At 44.9% G+C, this 23,125-nt stretch overlaps 1 protein-coding gene across 3 annotated transcripts in view; it reads right to left on the bottom strand.

Moving 5' to 3' along the window:
* FAM193A (family with sequence similarity 193 member A) overlaps window positions 1-11,465 on the bottom strand; it is a 100,429-nt gene extending 88,964 nt beyond the window's left edge. For 2 of the 3 annotated variants that reach the window (XM_080797722.1, XM_080797723.1), the window contains exon 1: window positions 11,308-11,444. In XM_080797722.1, coding sequence (XP_080653848.1) covers window positions 11,308-11,415 — 108 coding nt within the window. In that variant the 5' untranslated portion in view covers window positions 11,416-11,444. Of the gene's footprint in view, window positions 1-11,307 lie in introns of all 3 variants that reach the window. The other variant, XM_080797721.1, reaches the window with a different exon arrangement.
* Window positions 11,466-23,125: the final 11,660 nt, after the last annotated feature.

Genomic DNA, 23,125 nt, shown 5'->3' with positions numbered 1-23,125 from the left:
CTCACTAATAAATAAATAAATCTTAAAAAATAAAACAAAAAATAAAAAGGTGAGTCAATACGTCTGTACTGATAAAGTTAGAGGAGGAAGAATGGAGAAGATATCATTTAAAATAGAACAGATAAAAATCCAATACCTATGGGACAATCTTTTTTTTTTTTAAAGACTTATGTATTTATTTATTTAAGGGGGGGAGGGGCAGAGGGAAAAAAAAATCTCAAACAGACTCTGCACTGAGTGCAGAGCCCAACGTGGGGCCTCAATCCCATGACTCCAAGGTCATGACCTGAGTCAGAACCAAAAGTCAGATGCTTAACTGACCACATCACCCTGGCAACCTCCACCCTTTTTAAAAGGGCAGTGTAATGATACTGAAAAAATACAAAACACATATAAATAGAAAAAGATTCCATACTCAATGGGGATTATTAGAGTTTTCTTAAAAAAATTTATGTATTTGAGAGAGAGAGAGAGAGAATCTCTAAGCAGACTCCCTGTTGGGCCTGGAGCCAAATGTGGGGCTCGATCCCAAGACCCATGAGATTATGACCTCAGTCAAAACCAAGAGTCAGACGCTCAACCAACCGAGCCTCCCAGGTACCCCAGGATTATTAGATTATAAGGAATATTAGAAAGAAGTTAATTCCCCTCCTATTGATTTGCAGACTCCATGTAATCCCAGTCAAACCCCAACAAGGTTATTTTTCTATTTTGGGATTGTGTGTCTTTGTGTGTGTGTGTGTGTGTGTATAAATTGACAAGATGGGGCACCTGGGTGGCTCAGTGTATTAAATAAGCCTCTGCCTTCGACTCAGGTCATGATCTGGGTCCTGGGATCCAGCCCCACACCGGGCTCTCTGCTCAACAGGGAGCCTGTTTCCTCCTCTCTCTCTCTGTGATCTCTGTCAAATAAATAAATAAATAAATATTTAAATAAATAAATAAATAAATAAATTGACAAGATAATTTTCAGTTTTACAGAAATGCGAAGAATGAAGAATAACTAAGATATGTTTGAAGAGTACAAGGTAACAGCACTTTTTCTCTGAAAATGAGATTTATTACAAAACTACAGTAATTAAGACAACATGCTGTTGGCACAAGGAAAAACAAAACCGTGGAACAGAACCCAGAACCCAGAAATACATCCACACATATTCAGATGCTTGATTTACAACAAAGGTGGTATTGAAAAGTGGGGGCAAGGAGGAGGAGGGAGCAACAGTCATTTCAATAAACGCTGCTAGGGAACTGATTTCCACACGGAAATAAATTTAATTTGACCTTTACCTCACACCATATAAAAATAATTTCAATTTGAGGCAGGGTGCAGGTCTAAACACGAAAGGCCTAACAACAGAAGTAGAGGCCTGTGCTGTTTACTGTATCATCCGTGGCTACTGAGCTGTGAGATGCGAGCATCCTAAGCAATGCATGCCATACATGTAAAAACATACAAAGGACTCTGAGTATTTAGCACAAAACAAAATGACATTAACATTTTTTATACTGAGTACAGGCTGAAATGATAGTCTGGATACACTGAGGGAAAAAACAGATGGTCATATCACCTCTTTTATTTTAGTTTTTGATATGTGGCTACTAAAATATTAAAATTATTCGCATGTGGCTTGCATTTGTCATTCACATATTTCTCTGGGCAGTACTAAGAGAAGAAGAAAAATATGTTTATGATGTCATGATAGGAAAAACCATTAATAAACAGAACTAAAAAAAGTGGCAACTACTTAGGAAAAATGTGAGAAATCTGACTAGATTAAACATGAATTTGTGGGACGCCTGGGTGGCTCAGCTGGTTAAGCCGCTGCCTTCGGCTCAGGTCATGATCCCAGCGTCCTGGGATCGAGTCCCGCGTCGGGCTCCTTGCTCCGCGGGGAGCCTGCTTCTCCCTCAAATAAATAAATAAAATCTTTAAAAAAAAAAAAAAAAAAAAAAAAAAAAAACATGAATTTGTGTTCAGGGCTCCTGGATGGTGCAGTCAGTTAAGTGTCCAATTCTTGCTTTGGGGTAAGCTCATGATCTCGGGGTTGTGAGATCAAGCCCCATGCTGGGCTCCACGCTCAGTGTGGGGCCTCCCTGAGACTCTTTATCTCCTTCCCTGCCCTCCCTGCCTGCTCACTTGCTCTCTCTCAAATAAATCTCTTAACAAAATGAATTTGTTTTCATCAAAAGACACTATAAACAGTGAAAAGGGAAGCAAAAAAAGCAGCAGCTGGCATTTGCAATGCATAAAAGCAGCAAAGGGGTCATGTTCAGAGCACATAAAGAAGTCCTATACATCTGTAGGAAAAAGACAAATACAGTCATCCCCCTTTATCAGCAAGGGATATGTTACATGACCCCAGTGGATGCCTAAATCCATGAATATACTATACCCTATCTATACCATGTTTTTTCCTATACCTACGATAAAGTTTAATCTACAAATCAGGCACAGCATGAGATTAACAATAGTTATAATAATAGTAATATTCATATATAATAATAAACTAGAACGAGTGTCACAATACACTGTAATAAAAGTTGTGTGAATGTGGTCTATCTCTCAAACTGTCTTACTGTCCCCTTCTTGCAGTGATGTGAGATGATAAAGTGCCCATGTAGGAGATGAAGGAGGTTGAGTGACATGGGTGTTGTGACCTCACATCAGGCTACTGCTGACCTTCTGTCCACACGTCAGGAGGAGGATCACCTGTTTCTGGGACACGCCAATGACAGAACTGAGACGCTGGAAGGGGGAATCGCAGATGGGGGGCCACTGTATTCCAAAGGATAGTGGTTCTCCAAGCATGGTCTATGGTCCCATGACAGTCCCAGACACCCTTTCAGCAAGTCCACTAGCCAAAATTATTTTCACATTAATATCTAGATATTTGCCTTTTCCCCTGTGTTGACATTTGCAGTGATGGTGCAAAAGCAATGGTGGGGTTAGCCACCCACATCTGGGCAAGAATGAAAGTTGCACAATGAAGTGTGCTAGTAGCCACTGTCCTTCACTTCCACACACTTAGTTTAAAAAAGCCAAGTTCCAGTAAAGAATGCCCTGGATGGGACGCCTGGGTGGCTCAGTTGGTTAAGCAGCTGCCTTCGGCTCAGGTCATGATCCCAGCGTCCTGGGATCGAGTCCCACATTGGGCTCCTTGCTTGGCGGGGAGCCTGCTTCTCCCTTTGCCTCTGCCTGTGCTCGCTCTCCCTCTCTCCCTCTCTCTTCTCTGACAAATAAATAAATAAAATCTTTGAAAAGAAAAAAAAAGAATGCCCTGGATGCATTAAAATTATTAATTGCATTAAATCTGAACCCTCAAGCACACACCTTTTAAATATTCTATGTGATGGGGAACCTGGGTGGCTCAGTGGGTTAAAGCCTCCGCTTTCGGCTCAGGTCATGATCCCAGGGTCCTGGGATCGTGTCCCACATTGGGCTCTCTGCTCAGCAGGGAGCCTGCTTCCTCCTCTCTCTGCCTGCCTCTCTGCCTACTTGTGATCTTTGTCTGTCAAATAAATAAATAAAATCTTAAAAAAAAAATCTTAAAAAAAAAATTCTATGTGATGAAAAAGGGAGCACACATGAAGATTCCAGCAATGTTCCCAGTAAAAGCAGTGTGCGCTGTGAGTAGAAGGGGCCACTGCCACCACGACACATCTGGAATGCCTGACAGACCAAACCACAGGTGTTCAGACTTGGATAGTGGACATTTTCTCAAAAATGAATAAAATGAACCTGGCACTTCAAGGAAAACAGTTGACACTACTTGTGGCCTATCAAAATCCGAGCTTTCAGGCAAAAATCAGAAGATTGGATGGAAATCATGAATCCATCACTGTGGGCTCCAAAGCCTCTCCATTTTAAGACTATTCTGTTGAGACTAGTGGTGATAACAGAAATACATTTCTTTTAAGATTTTATTTATTGGGATGCCTGGGTGGTTCAGCCAGTTAAGTGTCTGCCTTCAGCTCAGGTCATGGTCCCAGGGTCTTGGGATCAAGTACCACATCGGCCTCCCTGCTCAGCAGGGAGTCTGCTTCTCCCTCTGCCTGCTGTTCCCCCTCCTTGTGCCCTCTCTGACAAATAAATAAAGATTTTATTTATTTATTTTAGAGAGAGAAAGAGAATAAGCACGAGCAGGGGGAGGGGCAGAGGAAGAGGGAGAGGGAGAAGCCCAAGCAGACTCCTCACTGAGCACAGAGCCTGACATGGGGCTCGATCTCAAGACCCTGAGATCATGACGTGAGCTGAAACTAGGAGTCAGAAGCTTACCCAACTGAGTCACCAATTCACCCCACAAATATAATTTTTTCATACTGAATAATGAAAGGTTATCAGTATCAGGAAGATCTACCTAACTCAGTAAACCATCATTTTACAAATGCATGCTGTTACAAAATCATCGATGGGTAAGAGATATTCATTCAGAATGCAAGAAAGTATTTTAACCACACAGGAAAAATTCATTGATACTGTTTCATACTCTACATTGCAACTAATCATTAAGAAAACATTACTTGTCATGATTTGCAGCAGTATCAAAAAGGAATACCCACAAATATCTGAAAAAGCTATCATACTACTTGCTTCATATACTTCAATCAAAACAACCTATAACAACAGCTGAACATAGAAGCACATATGAGAGTCTAGCTGTCTTCTATCATCCAAACACTAAGATTTATAAAACAATGCTACCCTACTCACAAAATTATTTTTGTTTTTGAAAAAGTTTTCATTTAAAAATATGCTATTGATCTTCACTTGTAATCAGTTAATTATGTAAGTTCTCTATGACTCAATGATTCCTTTCCCACATGTACATACAACAGAATGTGTGAACATGTGTTCCAAGAGTATCATTCATAACAGTGAAATTTGGAAGCAACCAAAATGTAGTATATTCAACGAGGCAGATAGTATATAGTGATGAAAATAAAAAAAACTAAAACATTCATGAATCTCAAATATAATGTTGAACAAAATAAATCAGGCACAAAATAATGCACACTGTACAGTATTTTTATGAAATTCCAAACCTCAGGAAACTAGACAAGAGTGTTTAGGAGCATGGCTCATAAAGAACATCAGGAGGGTGTCGACTCCACGGAGAAGGGCAGGGCTGGGAGTGGCACAAGAGGGGATCTGAGCTAAGGGTGATGCCTGCGTCGTGACCACAGGTCAGCCCTAATTGCTGAGTGACAGAGTCATTTCACCACTGAGAAACAGACTCTCAAAAGTGACCAATTAAGTCAACCTTTCTGCCGAGTGCACAAAACCACGTAAAACACACCAACATCAAGAGACTGAAAATAATAGTACATGAAAGGAGGGGAGGAGAAGGAGGGAGCTCACAGAGCCCCACAAACAGTGAACAAAACAGTCCTTCTGGAGGAACCACACGAGGCTTCAGTACAATAAAGGAACAATACAACAAGACTGAGTCATTTTAACATGTATTCACCAGCACAGCTTTAAAATGTAGAGTAAAAATGAAAATATTTATAAGGAAAAAAGGACAAATATACCTGCAGAGTAGGAGAGCTTAATCTGCTTACTCAGAAACGGACACATTAAGCACGCTGAAAAACTAGGAAAAACACAGAAGGAATTAAGAGCACAATTAACAAGGGGTTGAACTAACGGGGGAACAGAGTCCTCTAAATCCTGGGAACACATTTTCAAGGACACATGGAACAACTGAAAAACTTAACCATGTAGTAGTAGAACTAACTGGAGAGGAATCATTATAATAGAGATCATGACATCCAACAGCATTAAATTAAAAGTCAATGATTTTAAGTTTTTTTTTTTTAAGATTTTATTTATTTATTTATTTGACAGAGAGAGAGAGATCACAAGTAGGCAGAGAGGCAGGCAGAGAGAGAGGAGGAAGCAGGCTCCCCGCAGAGCAGAGAGCCCGACGCGGGATTCGATCCCAGGACCCCGAGATCATTACCCGAGCCGAAGGCAGAGGCTCAATCCACTGAGCCACCCAGGCATCCCTAAAAGTCAATGATTAAAAGCAACCCCAGATCTGTTTGTGTATTTACAAATACTTCTAAGTAATTAATGGTTGAAAACAGAAATAATGAAAATTGGGTAACACTTAAAACTGAGCCACTAACATTTCAAAATCTAGTACAATGAGAGATTTCCAGCAGGTATCAGAGCAGAATAATAAAAACGGATGGGTGAGAACTCAGGAAGGCAGAAAAGTAACCACAGATCAAAAAGAAAAACCAGGGCACCTGGGTGACTCAAGTCGTTGGGCGTCTGCCTTCAGCTCAGGTCAGGATCTGGGTCCTGAGATCGAGCCCCACACTGGACATTGGACTCTGCTTGGCGGAGAGACTGCTTCCCTCCACCACGCCCCACCCCCCACACCTGCCTCTCTGCCTACTTGTGATCCCACTCTCTCTCTCTCAAATAAATAAATAAATAAAATCTTTAGAAAAAGAAGAAGAAGAAGGGAAAAAAAAACAGATTTGTGGTCACAACCAGCAGGAAATGTGTGGTGATGGCCCAGGGGCTTTTTGCCTGGAAGCCGGAAAGTGGGACAGGGCTGTCTCCCTGCCTGCCCCCAAGCAGGCTCAGGTTCCCTCCCACAAGGTCTCCAGGTGAGATAAGCAAGGAATGCAATTCCCTGAAGCAGTTGGTCCCCAGAGCAGGTGCCCCAGACACTGTCAACAGCCCTCAGAGAGGCTTAGAAATGGACAGCAGCCCCCCACCAACGTGCACCCCACCCTGCCATGGCATCCATACCCCTCTTCCAAGGACAAGAAAGTGAGAGGACCCCAGGTGTTCACTTAATGACAGATGTCTACAATGCAGGATACTGTGGTGTGTGCCATCACCACCTTCCAATACACAAAAAACAGAACAGAACATTTCTGGAGGAACGGACAAGAATCTGCCAACACTGGAAGCCTCAGGAACATAGAGGACAAGCAGAAGACAAGTCAGAGAGGGACCGCTCTGCTCAGCTTTCAGCTCTGCTGCTGAACACTTCCTTACCACACATGCCCAGCACTGCCTAATCATGTCTACACCACATACAACAGCAGCAATTAATGAAACAGAAAGGAGAGAGATTTAAGTTAAACAACAAAAAAAAAAGTTAAAAAAATTTTTAATTAACTAAACTTAAGATTTGTCCTTTCTTTGAAAAGACAAAACTGACAGACTTCTAGCAAGACCAGTTCACAAAAAGAAAGAGAAAGCACAAATATAAGGGATAAAGATTTGTATGTACGGTCCGATAAGAAGTGAATACAGGGCCTCCACACAATTTTATACCAGGAACTCCTAACAATTTCTCAGAATATAATTCACCAAAACTAACTGGAAAAGAAATGGAAAACCTCTTATCTACGAAAGAAACCAAACCAGGAGTTTGTTTCCCCAGAGAAACAAACGACAGAGTGGGAGAGATGGTGACAGCTGGGAGGGACCTCGAGGTCAGAGGCGGGTATCTGAAGAATGGACAATTCTAGAGCATCTGTGCTCTCCTGGGCTTGATCAAGGACAGAAGGAAAGATCTGTGGTGCGTAAGAAGAAAAGACTAACCCGAGCAGCGAAGCCCCAGAGAAGATGAGAGAGGAGAGGCCCCGAGAGCCCCAAGGAGGCGGGTCTCCCCCGGCTGCAGGGATAGCAGAGACTGGGGTAAGTAGAGGTAGCCAGGATCTGAATGTCCGCTTCGACCCCCGCCCAGGAGTGTGAAGGTTAGCAGCACCTGAGTTGTGCAGAGCAAAGAGGGTGTGTGGGTTTGGAAAGAAAGGAGAAGGGAAGGTTTGCGCCCTTTTGCAGTCAGGTCTGAAGCCAGAGCAACACGCCAAATGCCCACCCACAGCCAGGAACCACAATGTCAGCGTGCACTGGGGAGCCTAGGCCTGCAGTGTCCCCAGCAACACACCACCCGCTGGAGGGAGGGGCAGTGCTGAGCCAGGTCCCAGGCAAAGGAATCCCAGGGCTTTGCAAACAAGGGATGGCGACTGAGTCCTGGACCTCCGGCTGTTCTAGGACAACAGTGCAGTCAGAAGGCCCTGCCAGTGTGAACGGGGTGTGTCTGCAGGAAGACACTGGCCCGGATGACAAGGTCTGGGAGTGGAGGAAGTCTGCAGTGTGGCACTGTAAAGGTAGGGTGCTGGGCAAAGTCTCACTGATAATCTACCACAACCTGTGGTAACTGCCTTCCTACCTAGAAAAGAGCAGTTCCGTTCCACTCCCACTTTTTAACTCGGAGCTCCCACCCTGACAATGAGAAACTCCCAACGCCGGGCCCACCAGAGAGTTCAGGCGACCACGAGAGCCAGACAAGCACACGGAGCCCCGCTGACGACAAGGGGACACACAGGCCACTTCACCTTTGGCAGACAACAGAACACAGCCTCTGAAATGCGTCAGAGAAAAACGCTTGTCAAGAGCCCTTAAAGGCTGAGTGTGGCCAGTGCAACCTTGCTGGGCCCCACCCTTCTCTGGGAGGAAGACTCTTTTGCTGTGGGGGCAGCAAATGCCCCCCGCCCTGGGGCATAGGCCTGATCCACTTCAGGAGGGAACCAAGCTGTCCCCCATGGCAGAAAGCCACAGGTCAGCCACCCTAGGGAGGCGGAGAGGGTGTGTCCCACCCAAGACCCCTAGAGATACTGGCAGACTCTGGCTTACATCGGGCTGGGGGGCTTGGGGGGGGGGGGGCGCAGTCACTGGGAGAGCCGCACCTCATGTCCCAGGCACCAGGCTGCCCCAGGTTTGGGCTGAATGGGGCAGGGGGCCGGGCGGGGAAAACAACACGGTGGGAGGCCCAGCGCCACACGAAGGGGGCCGGCATGTGCAGGGCAACCCCCCTTTCTGGCCCACATAAGCAGCAGGGCACAGCACACGCCACCGGAGAAGCGAGCGTGTGCAGCAACAAGAACAAAGCCAGGCCAGCTCCAGCGCTGGCCAAAGTGAGCTGGCCCCCCAGGTGCAAGGCAGGGGTGACGGCTGAATAACCAGGACCCCGCCCCCCGTGGTCTCTTCCACGCGCAGCTCGGCCTTCCACCAAACTGTCTGGGAGAAGCAAAAACCAAGAACCAGCAACACATTAGGAAGGACTAATGACAATTCTGCACAAATTCTTCCAAAAAAGAGAGGAAGCAGGAGTACATCTCAACTCCTCTCAGGAGGCCCTGAAGGACAGTAAAGACAAGACGACGGCAGGCAAACATTCTTCATGAGCACAGATGAAAAGTCCTTGACCAACAAAAGCACATCGCCTGCAACATGCAGAAAGAATGTGCAGAGAAGGACCTGTACAAGCTTCACACAGCTTCATGCAAAACAATCCGAATCTGTAAACAGCGCAAACACCTGTCTGCGGTGAATGATCAACAAAGTGGGTGCATCTCTACAACTGATCCAGCCACGGAGAGAACAAGCGACCAACACACGGCTCACAGCTCCCAAAAGCATCACACCAGCCTGAAGGCATCTATGTGACACTGAGAGAAAGCAAAACCATGGGACAGAATCAACTCAGTGGTTACCAGCCAGGCCGGGGCGGGGGGGGGGGGGAGCGGGTACCAACGTGACCAGGGGAACTTCTGGGGTGATGGAAATATTCTACATCGTAACTGAAGTAGTGATGGTTACACAACTGTAAAAATGTGTCAGAACTCACTGAACTATATATACACACTTCAAAAGAATTTTACTAGATGTAAATTATATCTCATTTTTTAAAAAAAGGCCAGCAATTTTAGCCAGCTTGACCAAAGGCACCAACTTTACAAAAAAGTAGCAGAAGGTCTAAGTCTGCAAACACGGGCGCCCAGAGTCACTTTTTTGGTGAGAGAAAGCCTCGTCTGACAAGGCGGTACCCAGGACAACTTCCAGCAGATCATAGCTGTTTTCAATGGCCGCCCTTCCTGCCTGCACCAGCCAGGCTACAAGGGCACAGCAGGGCCGCCGGAGGAGACAAGTCTGGTGGCAGGGCAGGCACATGCACACCAGCCAGCACCACTGCACCACCGCCCTCCTGGAACAGCCCAGCCCCAGAAAGGAAACTAAGTAAAACAATACAACGGTAAAAGCATGAAGACCTGAGGGAGAACCACTGGGACTGATGAGGCCATCTTCTTAACCCTGCTGAGGGGCTCCGAGGTTTCTTCCCTTCCCTTCGTTCGTTCACTCAGAGACCGTGCTTCCTAGAACAGGCCGGGCTGGGCATGGCTCCCGGCTAGAAAACACACAACTGCCCTTGTGGGGTGTCTAGGCCAGTGAAGGGCACGAGCAAAATGAAGAAGTTGACTGTGCTGAGGAGAATACGCAGGGGAAGGGGGCACACCGGGGGAGGTGGGGTGAGAAGTACATTTTTATCCCGATAAACGATGCAGTCTCGAGGTTTAGCTGTTCATATCCCAGTGTGGCCTCGTGGTTGGGCACTGCCTTCTAGGAAGCCCTAGATCAGAGGTCCCCGGCGCAGCAGCTGGCAGGAGGGAGGCTGGGGAGACTGGAGACGAGGTCGACTCGCGGAGTGCAGCAGCGCCCAGGGAGTGGCCCAGGCACCACACGGGCCTGGACAGCAGGCCCCAGACATGAGAGTGTGTGCTGCCAGCGGGCGCTGGTATTGGCGGTGACATGCAGGGACGTGTTAGAGGAGCTCAGAAAACAGCTGCCCACAGGCAGAAATAAAAGGAACAGAAAAGCTATAGAATGTGGGGTCTCACATGCTTGCAAAAGCCAAGTCCTTCGAGAACCTACAGAGCAGACTCAAAGCCCTTTCAGGCGCACAGCCCGAAACACATGTCTGGGCCAAAGAGCAGACTAAGGCTATGGCCTTCCCATATAAGCCTGAACACCTCAAGAATGACTCCATTCAGCTGAGGCAAGAAATCAAGAAAAAACAGGGTGGGGAAATCCGGACTTGAGAACCGTGTCCAGAAAAAATTTCAGGTGAGTTACCAGCACATGGGACCAGCCAGAACCAAACACTGTAACGGTTTCTGAGCTTTCCAGCAAAGTGCATTGCCAAAGACATCTTGAGGCCAGACGAAAAAAAGCCAAAACATATCCTTTGGGCCCCCAAGCTTGCTGACCAAGCTGTGAGACCAAGGAGGGCAGGTCCCCTCCTACTTCCCACAGGTATGGACAGAAGACCACGAGGAAAACCCCAGAGGGTAGAGCAAGGGACCAGAAGATGGCATAAGAGGGGTTTCCTTCCAGAAGGCTAACCCCGATTATTTATTTCACTGTCCACTGAGCTCTGTAATTCACAGGGTAAGAAAGCCGACAAGCCCATGCACCCTGTGCTGGGCACTCACCGACGGCTGGTCAAGGCCGCTGTGCCGCTCCTCCTTCTCCACAGTCCGCCGGCAGTCCGGGCACACCCACAGGGGCAGGTGCAGCATGCTGTTGCCCTTGGGAGCCATGGAGAGGGCCAATTTGCTCGCAGTCTTAATTCCACTCTCTAAGAATGAAGAGTCCTTCCGCTCACTTCTGCACAGAAGACAATAATCCCCAGCGGGATATGGTGGTGTTCTATGATTCATGCCAAAATTAAAAGGAGTCTGGAATAGAAAAAAAAAGTTTCTATTTTCAAAACATGATCCACAAAGCCAAGATCACACTTAAAAATACCATACAGTTTAAACCTACTATGTACATGTATGTTTACATAAACAAAAGGGAATTTGTTAAATAAAATTATATCCAGTAAACTAAAAACTCATAAAACTTTGAAGAAAAAGACCATAAAAAACATCTTAGTAAGAGTTAGAAAACTGTCCAATTAGCCCCTTCGCCCAAACATCTGTATTACTCTCCCTCCACCCTGAGAAGGATCCATCTCTATCTTCACATGACACCAGGACTCTTGGCAGAGTTTAAAGCCACTATTCCAGAGGTGTGTGCACACGAGGGCTCACACCCAAGGCAGGTATTCTGGCTGAAGTGTATGTGTGCAGATCCCAACCATGTCAGAGGTGGTGTTCCAGTTCCAGAAGGAAACTAAACATCAGCAGTCCAGCAGCACCACACATCCAAGACCCGGCCTCCCTTCCAGCTCAGCAACAGCTCTGCTCACTTCATCTCCAGCTACCCAATTTCAATGTCTGCTTCTTCATATAGGTAAGAGGCAAGATCATTACCCTAGATTCTCTTCAAAAGATTATCACTCTATCAGAAAAGAAAAACTAGCCTTAAAAACACACAAACAAGTCTCACAGATTTAAAACAGGCCTGGAGTCACAAGGTCAACAAGCAGGGGCCAAGACTTTAATCCAAATCAGTGTGAGCCCAAGATGGGTCATTTGCACAAAGAAACCGCCCTGCAAATCCTGAAGAGAGGTTCAAGAGAGGTTCACCTGGGCAGCAGGTGAGCAGGAAGCCAGGCATGGCCTTCCAGAGGCAGGCACAACTCTGCCAAGGTTCCAAGCCAGAGCACAGGTTGGGATCAAGGTAAGAGAAATCCCCCAGGCCTCGTTGCCATTCCCAGCCACGGGACACAGTGGGTGCAAAGGGGGACCAGGACCAATGCCAAGGTTATTCAGACTAGAACCTCAAAGAATCTTCCAAAGTCTCCAGTTCCACCCAAAGGCTCCCCTAATACCTTACCCAACCCTGCCCAGCCAGCAGCCCAGCTGTTTCCTCGACCCACAGCTCTCTCCCTGTTTTCCTGCACCAAGGGTCACACTGGTCTTTTGCTGTGCTTGTTAGCTGAACTTCAAGTATGCCTTTCCATGACCAGCTCCACAGCCAAGTGAATACTCTCAAAAGCCACAGGCTCTGTCTCTAAAGCCCTGGATGGCTGGCAGGCAGTCAGGTGCTTACACAGTGGGGCTGAATGAATAAATGAACGAATGAGTTAACTAAAAGATCAAAAAAACGGCACCACTAAGACTTGCACATATGTTTTTACCTGCTTTTATAATCCAAGGACCAAAACTGCTTACACCTGTCACATCTGCAGCTTCCTTGGATTTAACCAAACCCAGCTCAGAAGCCATTCGAATGTCTGGGCTGTGAGGCAAGGGAACCGAGTACTATATCCCAGTAAGTAGTATTCTAGAAAGCTCCAGACTACCCCTCCAGCCACGGCATACCATGAGAGGGGACGTCTTTTTCTGTCCAGATACAAGATGCAGAAGTTAGACAATTTCCAAAATCACCCTATGTAATTGATTTACAAATTGATTTACCCTATGTTGATTTCCAAAATCAACCCTATGTAAAACCATCTCTTGTCCCTCAGCCTAGAAAAAAAAAAAGCCCCATCATTATTAGAATAGCCACAGCCTTCAGATCTTTCTAGGCCACCATTTTACTCTGGGCTTCAAGGCTATGAAGTCTCCTAGCCAGAGATCAGAAGAGCCACACCTGACCTGAGGTAACCAGTTCAGCCCCAGATCATCTGTCCATCCACCCACCGGTCAGCCTGTCCAGTATTTACTGGGAGATACCATGTGCCAAGGCTCTCGTCCAGGCACTGGGGACACAGCAATAACTAAAAGTTACTTGCCCACAGGGAACTAATATCCCTATCAAAGACAAAGGCTACAAATAAGACAGATAAGGAAAAAATACCAAACATTAGACAGTGGTCACTCAGAAGGCAAAATATATAGAGCAGACAGCAGTGTCTGGGGTTGGGAACAATGCCTTCCCATTTAGGATAGCCCATTTAGTGAGAACTTCCTCAGGGAGACACCTGATGTCTGGGGCTGGTGGAAGCCACACAGGTACCCAGGAGAGGAATACTCCTGAGAGCAAGCAGAAAGGTCCTGGGGCAGGAGGCCAGAGAGGGGAAGGGGGAAGTGCTACCAGGGCGATAAGGCTGTATGCGGGGAAGACAAGATAGGAACGGGAGATCAGGGAGAGTGGACAAGACTGCTAAGGAAGCAGATGTTGGGGACAAGAGGAGGAGGAAAGGCAGAAACAAGCCTTTCTCAGACCGAGTGCAGAAAAGAGCTCCGAGATGATGAAGCCCTCTGCCATAAACATTTGGAATACATGCTGTGCCAGGCATCCTGACAGGTTAGATCACAAAAGCAACTGCGAAGAGCCCAAAGGGCCTGCTGGCTCCAGAGACACATCGGACAGGCAAACTCAGAAGCCCTGCCATCCACTGGGGGTACAGAACAGAGCCACAAGGAAGTCGTTTCAACAAGGGTGAGGCGAAGCTGAGGCCCAGAAGCTAAGGCCAAACAAAATCAGATGGAGCCGTGTGCAGATCTGGGAGAGGAGTGCTGCTAGCAGAGGCCGCGGCCGTGCGCTTGCTAAAGGGCCAAAACAGAGGCCAGGGGCACTGCCAGGGCAAGGGGGCAAGGTGGGGGCTGCTCACCGGGGCTGGGAGCCAGGGAGAGAGACCTAAGTGTTCATGGAAGGGCAGGTATGAACCAGCTGGCATCTTAGAAAGAAACTTGACTATGTCAAAAATGAACTCTGGCAGAGGGAAGACGGCTCCTGGAAGGTCCAGGCACAAGCAGGGCCGTGCAGGAACAGAGTGGTCAGACTCAGGAGTGCTGAAGGCACAGCCACAGGGCTCACCTAACAACGAACCTGAGGACGTGATGAGGACAGGTCCGACCTCCCGGGCAGTGGGCAGGGGTGCCAGACACAGCCAGACAGGTGGGGCCAGTGGGAAAAACCAAGGCTTTGCTTTAGAAGTTGTACGCACGAAGTTTGTATCAAACAACCAAGTGATGTGGTAGGCTTGTTCTGCACAAGTGAGATACTCGAGGAACAAGTCCCAGCGGGACGTATGATTCGGGATCACCAGCACAGGTGGTATGCAAAGCGCGAAGCTAGACCAGATGATCCAAGGAGAGAGAGCGGAGAACATCCTGAACCAAAGTCAGAACTTTAATGCTTGACCAGTGTGCCCAAGTATGAAGCTGGTCTTCTCAAGGATGGCAACCTCTACTCCCCACGCCTTCTTCAGACGAAGCAAGTACAGAGTACTACAAGAAACATACGTGACTAAAATTCAAATTAACCAAATACTCGTGCCTCACCACGTGGTTACTCTCCGATCTGTGATTAAATGGGAGGTACAAATATAAACACCACTGATTCTTTTAAAAGGATTTACAGGTGTACTGAAGTATGACCAGGTACAAGAAGCTGAAGATATCTGAAGAACGCAATCAGAACAGTCCTGACATACACACACACACACACACCTATGAAACCACAGGAACTCGCCCTCCAAGTTTCCTTGTGCCCCTCTGTACCTGCTTCCTCCTCACCCCGGTCTCTTCCCACCCCCACTCACAGGTGACCACTGGACTGAGTTATGTGTCTCTCCATTACTAAACAGCTTCTAGAACTGTATAAGTTGGGGCACCTGGGTGGCTCTCAGGTCATGACCTTGTGAGTTCAAGCCCCGTGCTGGCTCCACATTGGGTGTGGAGCCTACTTTAAGAAAAAAAAAAAAAAAATCAACTTTTGATCTTACGGATTGTCCATATTTAAAAAAATGTTTGTTTTGTTGATTTTTGTTTTTATGATATTATTTACTTTTGGGGGTTACTTTGGGTATAACTGGCTCCTCATGGTGGAAGCAAAGTCATTCAGCCCTTCCTCTTGCATAAAGAGATGGTTAGTGCTAGAGTATCTCCACATGGCACACTGGCAGCAGTCTGCAAATGCTGAGATGCTGTGTTTTCATTCTCATTAGGTCCAAAATACTTCCCAACCACCCTCTGGATTTCTTTGTTGGTTCATGAGCTGTTTAACGTGTGGTATGGTTTCCTCATGTGTATGGTTTTCTGCTAGTGATTTCTAATATAATTCCATGTAGTCAGAAAAGCTGCTTTGTACAATTTTAATTCTTAGTCAAGACTTTTCATGGCCCAGGATATGGTCTATTTTGGTAAATGTTTGACATTTACTTGAATGTGTAAGCACGCTGCTATTGTAGGGCAGTGTTCTATAAACCTCTCTCAGGCCAAGTTGGCTAACAGTCTCATTGGTCTTCTATAGCCTCAGTGATTTTCTGTTTACTTGTTCTATCAATTTCTGAGAGGTCTTAAAATCTCCAACCATAATTTTGTATTTGTCTATTTTTCCCCTGAAGTCCTATCAGTTTTTTGTCCACATATTTTGAAGCTTTGTTATTAGGTGCAAAGACATTTAGGACTGTTATGTCCTCTTGATAAACTGACCCCTAAATCGGCATGAAAGTATTCTCTTTAGCCCCACTAATATTCTTTGCTCTGGTGACTGTTTTTCTGATAACTACATAGCCAAATTTCCTCTCACTTATATAAGCAAAGCATATCTTTCCATATCACTTTATTTGTAGCCTATTTGCATCTTTATGTTTAAGCATGTTATAGCAGAAATCATATCATTGGGTCTTGATTTTTTCCCAATCTCACAATCTTTTAAAATTGGGATGTTGGGGCGCTTGGGTGGCTCAGTGGGTTAAGCCTCTCTCTTCAGCTCAGGTCGTGGTGTCAGGGTCCTGGGATTGGGCCCTGCATCGGGCTCTCGGCTCAGTGGGGAGCCTGCTTCCCCTCTCTCTCTGCCTGCCTCTCTGCCTACTTGTGATCTCTCTCTGTCAAAATAAATAAATAAAATTTTTTAAAAATTGGGATGTTTAGACCATTTATATCAAATATAATTATGAGATATGGTTAAGTTTATTAAACTTACCATCTAATTCTTTATTTTTCTGGTGACACATTCGTTTTTGTTCCTATTCCTCTTTTTCTACTTTTTAAAAAGTATTTTTTATAATTGTATTTTATCTTTTGTTGGACTGTACCTACACTTTTCCATTTGGACTGTTTGCTTCAGTGTCACAGTGTACATTTTTTTTTCACATTTTTAAAAAAATTATTAACATATAATGTATTATTTGTTTCAGGGGTACAGGCCTGTGACTCATCAGTTTTACACAACACCCGGTGCTCACCATAACACACACCCTCCCCAGTGTCCATCACCCAGCCACCCCATCCCTCCACCTGCCTTCCCTCCAGCAACCCTCAGTTTGTTTCCTGAGATTAAGAGTCCCTTATGGTTTGTCTCCCTCTCTGGTTTCATCTTGTTTCATTTTGTCCTCTCTTCCCCTATGATCCTCCTCTTTGTTTCTTAAATTCCAAATATCAGTGAGATATGAGAACTGTCCTTTGATTGACTTATTTCGCTTAGCATAATATCCTCTAGTTCCATCCAGGTCACTGCAAATGGCATGGTTTCAATTTTTGATGGCTGCATAATATTCCACTGTGTGTAGGTGTATATATCTATCTATATAGATAGACTTTTGAGAGAGAGAAAGAGAGAGAAAGCATGAGAAGGGAGAGGGTCAGAGGGAGAAGCAGACTCCCCACGGAGCTGGGAGCACGATTCGGGACTTGATCCCAGGACTCCAGGATCACAACCTGAGCTGAAGGCAGTCACCCAAACAACCTAGCTACCCAGGTGCCCCTAGATAGACCTTCTTTATCCATTCATCTGTCAATGGACATTGGGCTCTTTCCATAGTTGGGTTATTGTGGACATTACTGCTATAAACACTGGGGTGCACGTGCCCCTTCGGATCACTACATTTCTATCTTTGGGGTAAATACCCAGCAGTGCAATTGCTGGGTGACAGGGTAGCTCTATTTTCAACTTTTTGAGGAACCTCCATGCTGTTTTCCAGAGTGGCTGCACCAGCTTGCATTCCCACCAACAGTATAAGAGGGTTCCCATTTCTCCACATCTGCGCCAGCATCTGTCGTTTCCTGACTTGTTAATTTTAGCCATTCTGACTGGTGTGAGGTGGTATCTCATTGTGGTTTTGATTTGTATTTCCTTGATGCCAAGTGATGTTGAACACTCTTTCATGTGTCTGTTGGCCATCTGGATGTCTTCTTTGCAGAAATGTCTGTTCATGTCCTCTGCCCATTTCTTGATTGGATTATTTGTTCCTTGGGTGTTGAGTTTGGTAAGTTCTTTACAGATGTTGGATACCAGCCCTTTATCTGATATGTCATTTGCAAGTATCTTCTCCCATTCTGTTGGTTGTCTTTGGTTTTGTCCACTGTTTCCTTCATTGTGCAAAAGCTTTTTATCTTAGGGCACCTGGGTGGCTCAGTTAGTTAAGTGCCTGCCTTCGGGTCAAGTTATAATCCCAGGGTCCTGGCCCGGGAGGAGCTCCCTGCTCAGCGGGAAGCCTACTTCACCCTCTCTGCCTCCCTCTGCTTGTGTTCCCTTCCTTGCTGTGTCTTTCTCTGTCAAACAAATCAATAAAATCTTTAAAAAAAAAAAAAAAAAGGCTTTTTATCTTGGTGAACTCCCAACAGTTTAACTTTGCCTTTGTTTCCTATGCCTTTGTCGATATGTCTAGGAAGAAGTTGTTGCAGCTCACGTTGAAGAGATTGCTGCCTGTGTTCTCCTCAAGGATTCTGATGGGTTCCTGTCTCACATTGAGGTCTTTCACCCATTTTGAGTCTATTTTTGTGTATGGGGTAAGGAATTGGTCCAATTTCATTCTTCTGCATGTGGCTGTCCAATTTTCCCAACACCATTTGTTGAAAAGATTGTCTTTGGGGGCGCCTGGGTGGCTCAGTGGGTTAAAGCCTCTGCCTTCGGCTCAGGTCATGATCCCAGGGTACTGGGACCGAGCCCCGCATCGGGCTCTCTGCTTGGCAGGGAGCCTGCTTCCCTTCCTCTCTCTCTGCCTGCCTCTCTGCCTCCTTGTGATCTCTGTCTGTCAAATAAATAAATTAAAAAAAAAAAGAAAAGACTGTCTTTTTTCCATTGTACATTCTTTCTTGCTTTGTCTAAGACTAATTGACCATAGAGCTAAGGGTCCATTTCTGGTTCTTTTCGCTGTTCCACTGATCTATGTGTCTGTTTTTGTGCCAGTACCATACCGTCACAGTGTACATTTTAACCTACCACAATCAGCCATCAAGTAAAGCTTTATGACTGCGCACATAAGAGCCCTACGCTCCCTTTCCTGGCCTTGGTGGTACTCTTGTCGGACATGTTACCTCTACGTATAAGCTCTATAATGCATTGTTGGTTTTGCTTCTTTTTTTTTTTTAAGAATTTTTTTGAAGATTTTATTTTTACATAACCTCTACGTCCAATGTGGGGCCTGAACTCATGACCAAGATCAAGAGTTGCACGCTCTACAAACTGAGCCAGCCAGGCTTGCCATTGTTTTTGCTTTAAACAGACAACTGTATTTTAAACGAAGAGAAAAAGTATTTTTCCCATACAGTTACAATCTCCAGTGTCCTTCCTGTCTCTACGCAGACCCAGACTGCAGTCCGGTGTCATTTCTCCTAAGCTCAGAGCTTCCTTTACCATACCCTGTGATGAAGACCCACTGGCCATGAATTCTTTCAGCTTTTAACATCTGAAAATTCTTTTATCTCATCTTACCTTCTGAAAGATATTTCTGTGGTTTAGAATTCTAGTGTGCTTTTCCCTTTCTGTACTTTAAAGCTGTTCTTTCTCCATTTTCTAGCTTGCATGGTTTCTCATGAGAAGTTTGCTACCTTTGTCATTGTTAAATATGTATGCATTTTTCTTTAACCATTGTTTTCAGTGATACGATGATGACGTGTTGTGGTGTATTTTCTTTATCTTTCTCATGACTGAGGCTTACTGAGCTTCTTGGGATCTGTGGGTTCACAGTTTTCAACAACTGTACATTTTCCAGTCATTATTCCTTCAAATATCTTTCCATATTTCCTACACCCATTCTCTCTCTCAGGGACTCCAATGACACATATACATGCAGTGGGCCATATGAATGAAGTTGTTTCAAGGCTCACTGACACTCACGATTCTTTTTGGATACCTTCTATTGCTATCTCCTCAAGTTCATTAATCTTCACTCATGCAGTTAATCTGTTACTGCAATCTGCAATCTGTTACTAAGCCTCACGTAATGTATTTTTCATCTCAGACACTGTAGTCTGCAACTCCAGAAGTTCATTTGGGCTTCTTTACTTTCTGTGTTTCTTCTTAACATGTTCCTGCTTTCCTCTATTTTCTTGAATATGCAAAATATAGCAATAACAACTGTGTTAATGTCTATCTTACAATTCTACTACACGTGTCATTTCTGAATCTGTTTCTATTTATTTATTTCGAACTTCATCATGAGCTGTATTTGCTTGCTTCTGTCTCTGTATGCCTGGTGATTTTTGACTAGACTGTGAATTTAACTGTGTTAGGTAATGGGTGTTGTTTTACTCCTTCAAATATTTCTGGGCTTTGTTGTGGGCCATACTTAGCTTATTGGAAGAGTCTGGTCCTTTCAAGGCTTGCCTGTTAAGATTTGGGAGGTGGGATCCAAGTTTTTTTTTTTTTTTTTTTTTTAAATCCAATCGGCTTTATTAAGTGATTCATGAATCAGGCAGCATCCTATTTGGCAGGTAGAGAGAGATGCCCCAGGATCAGAGCACCTTTAATCTTTCCCACTACTGAGGCAATACCCTTGTGACTGCACTGTGTGTTACAAGATTCTCCCATTCTGGCTGGTGAGAACACAACCTGTTTGGGGTCCTGTACGAGCTCTGAAGATTGTTCCACCACTTACTTCCTGGGTTCTCTCCCTGAATACACGAGTTTCCAAAGTAGGTGTGCTCATCAATACCCAGCTGAATATTCAAGGAGAACCATGCAGCTCTCCAGAACCCTCTTTTTCTCTGTGCAGCCCTCTCTTCTCTGGTACTCTGCCCTGCAAATTCACTCTGGCCTCCCCAAGTTCTTGGCTGCTTTCCTCAAACCAGAGAACCACCAGGTCTCTCTGGGCTATTCCCTCCTTTCTTTCTAAACCATGGCCCCCAAATTCTCTCCAGACAGCAAGCTTGGCCAACCCTAAGCTTGATTTTCTGTCTCTCAGGGGTCACTGACCTGCACTGTCTGCTGTCCAATGTTGGAACACTGCTATTTTGAGATATCCTGTCCTTCATTTAGTTGTTTAAGGCAGGAGGATAAATCCAGTCTGTTTCATTAATATTCTTAAAAAAAATAAATGTATCAGAATAAACACTAAACATGTGTCATCCCCCATATCCTACATACCCATAAGATATATTTATATAAAAGTATTTATTTACTTACATAAGATGCTACGTTGTAACAGAGAAATTTTTCCACAAGAGAATGTACTTATTTCTAAGTAGGCAATATTGCTGAAAACACTCAAGAATGCCCCCAACAACTGAGTTCTACACCGATGATGTAAGATATTTTACCCTTTCTGAGTAAACTGGTTTTCCACTCTGGTATAAGCTGTCATTTGTGGCCAATGTGTATGTGTAATAAAAGATACCAAATTCATTTCCTTGCTAGGCTTATCTCTAGCTCTAAAAGTAATTTCCAAAAAAGAAACTTTTATTTAAAGACTTTACAGGTAAACTCATTATAGACACAAAGAAAACAGGGCACCTCAGGGCATAAAAACACATGGTGGTCAGGTGATGGTGGCGCATCTCAGGTCACACAGCCCACTGAAGGCTGAAGCCAGGATTCTCATGTACACAAAACACAAAACAAATGTGTCTGCTTTTGTCCCATTAGTGTCTCCTGCCTCGGACACTACACAATTGTCTCTTCCCGACTGGTCCCCAGCCCATAGGTCTGTCTGCTTCCCTCACACCCTCTACCTCCTGTTGGGATGGTCTTCCATACTGTACATGTGAGCAGAATATTCCACTGCTCTGAACCCTTTGATAGTCCCCTGACTAAAAGGATCAAGCATGACATACAAGGCCCTTGTCACACAGTTGCTGCAGAATGACCCAGTTGGGACTCCTCACAATTCCAAACCCCTGCCCCATTCTTAGTACATGCCATCCCCCACCCTGAAACACCAATCTCCCCTCCTTTACCAGGCAACCGTTGGGCATCCTTTCAAATTGCACTCTGCTATCATTCTTTTTCTGTCAATTTTGCTGTTCCCCATCCCTCAACAAATACAGCCCCACAAACTACTCCAACTCCTGTACACCTCCATACTTTACACAGACTACTGTAAGCTTTCACACAACCATCTTCTCATTAGACACTCAACAGTTTTTCAGTACCACAAAGCACCCAGCATACAGTAGGCATCCAACAAATGTGCAGTGAAGGAAATGACTAGTTCAAATCAGTAATTCACATTCTGTGTTCCCTAAATCAGCCACAACTCTCCTTCCTTATTTTACACACAATCTTTTATCAGCTACCTACCTGTGCTGAAGTCCAGGGATGAGTGCAGGTGTGGTCACTAAAATATCTACAATTTTTTCTGCTTCCTTACTGAACTCAGCTTTCCCAAAGCAAGTCCAAGTTCTTTAAGCAAGTGGTACTGCTTGGGGTATAATTATTAACATTAATACTTAAGCTCTCTTCCAATTAGTTAACAAAAAATTGGTAACAGAATCATAAGTTATATGTAAAATTACCTTAAGTATTTGTAACATGTAATTTATATAATCACAGAGTAAATATTTAGCAATTCATAGACTTCAAAGGTGTTTCCTAAAAACTCAATAAACACTAATTATATATGATCCCATATTATTACATTATTATTGTATCCTTTTTATAGCTAATGTGGAATCGAGTTTTCTTTAGGATTTACTTTCAGTTTACATATTTTTTAAAAAACAGAGAAAGTCTAAAAACCTGCAACTATTTTTTTTAAAAGAGATGTATTTATTTACTTATTTGAGAGAGAGAGACAGAGTGAGCCAGCGCACACGTGTGAGCAGGGGAGAGAGGGAAAGCAAGAGAGGGAAAGGGAGAGCGAGAACCTCCAAAAGACTCCCAGCTGAGCGTGAAGCCCAGAAAGGGGCTCAGTCTCACAACGCCAAGATCATGACCTGAGATGAAATCAATCAAGAGTTGGACTGAGCCACCCAGGCGCTCCAACCATTTTTTCTATGACTGCAAGTTAAGCTCCTAAACTGGCCTCCCTGTGGATGACCAGTGGCTCTGTGCATTAAGGAAGGCACAGTGGTATTGGCTATCTGTCAGAGCTGGAGTTACATAAAATGGTCTTAAGTATGTACCTGCTATTAAGATGGTTTTTCTATACAGATGAAGTCATGTTCCAGGTCTAGTCAACAATGTAATTGTTTGTTTTGACCCAACTTATCTGAAGAAAAGACAAATCTAAGCCAGCCTCAGAGCCAG

Source organism: Martes martes (genome assembly GCF_963455335.1).
Source record: "Martes martes genome assembly, chromosome: 2".
NCBI lineage: Eukaryota > Metazoa > Chordata > Mammalia > Carnivora > Mustelidae > Martes > Martes martes.
The sequence above is the reverse complement of the archived record's forward strand: the minus strand, read 5'-3'. Positions and strand labels throughout refer to the sequence as shown.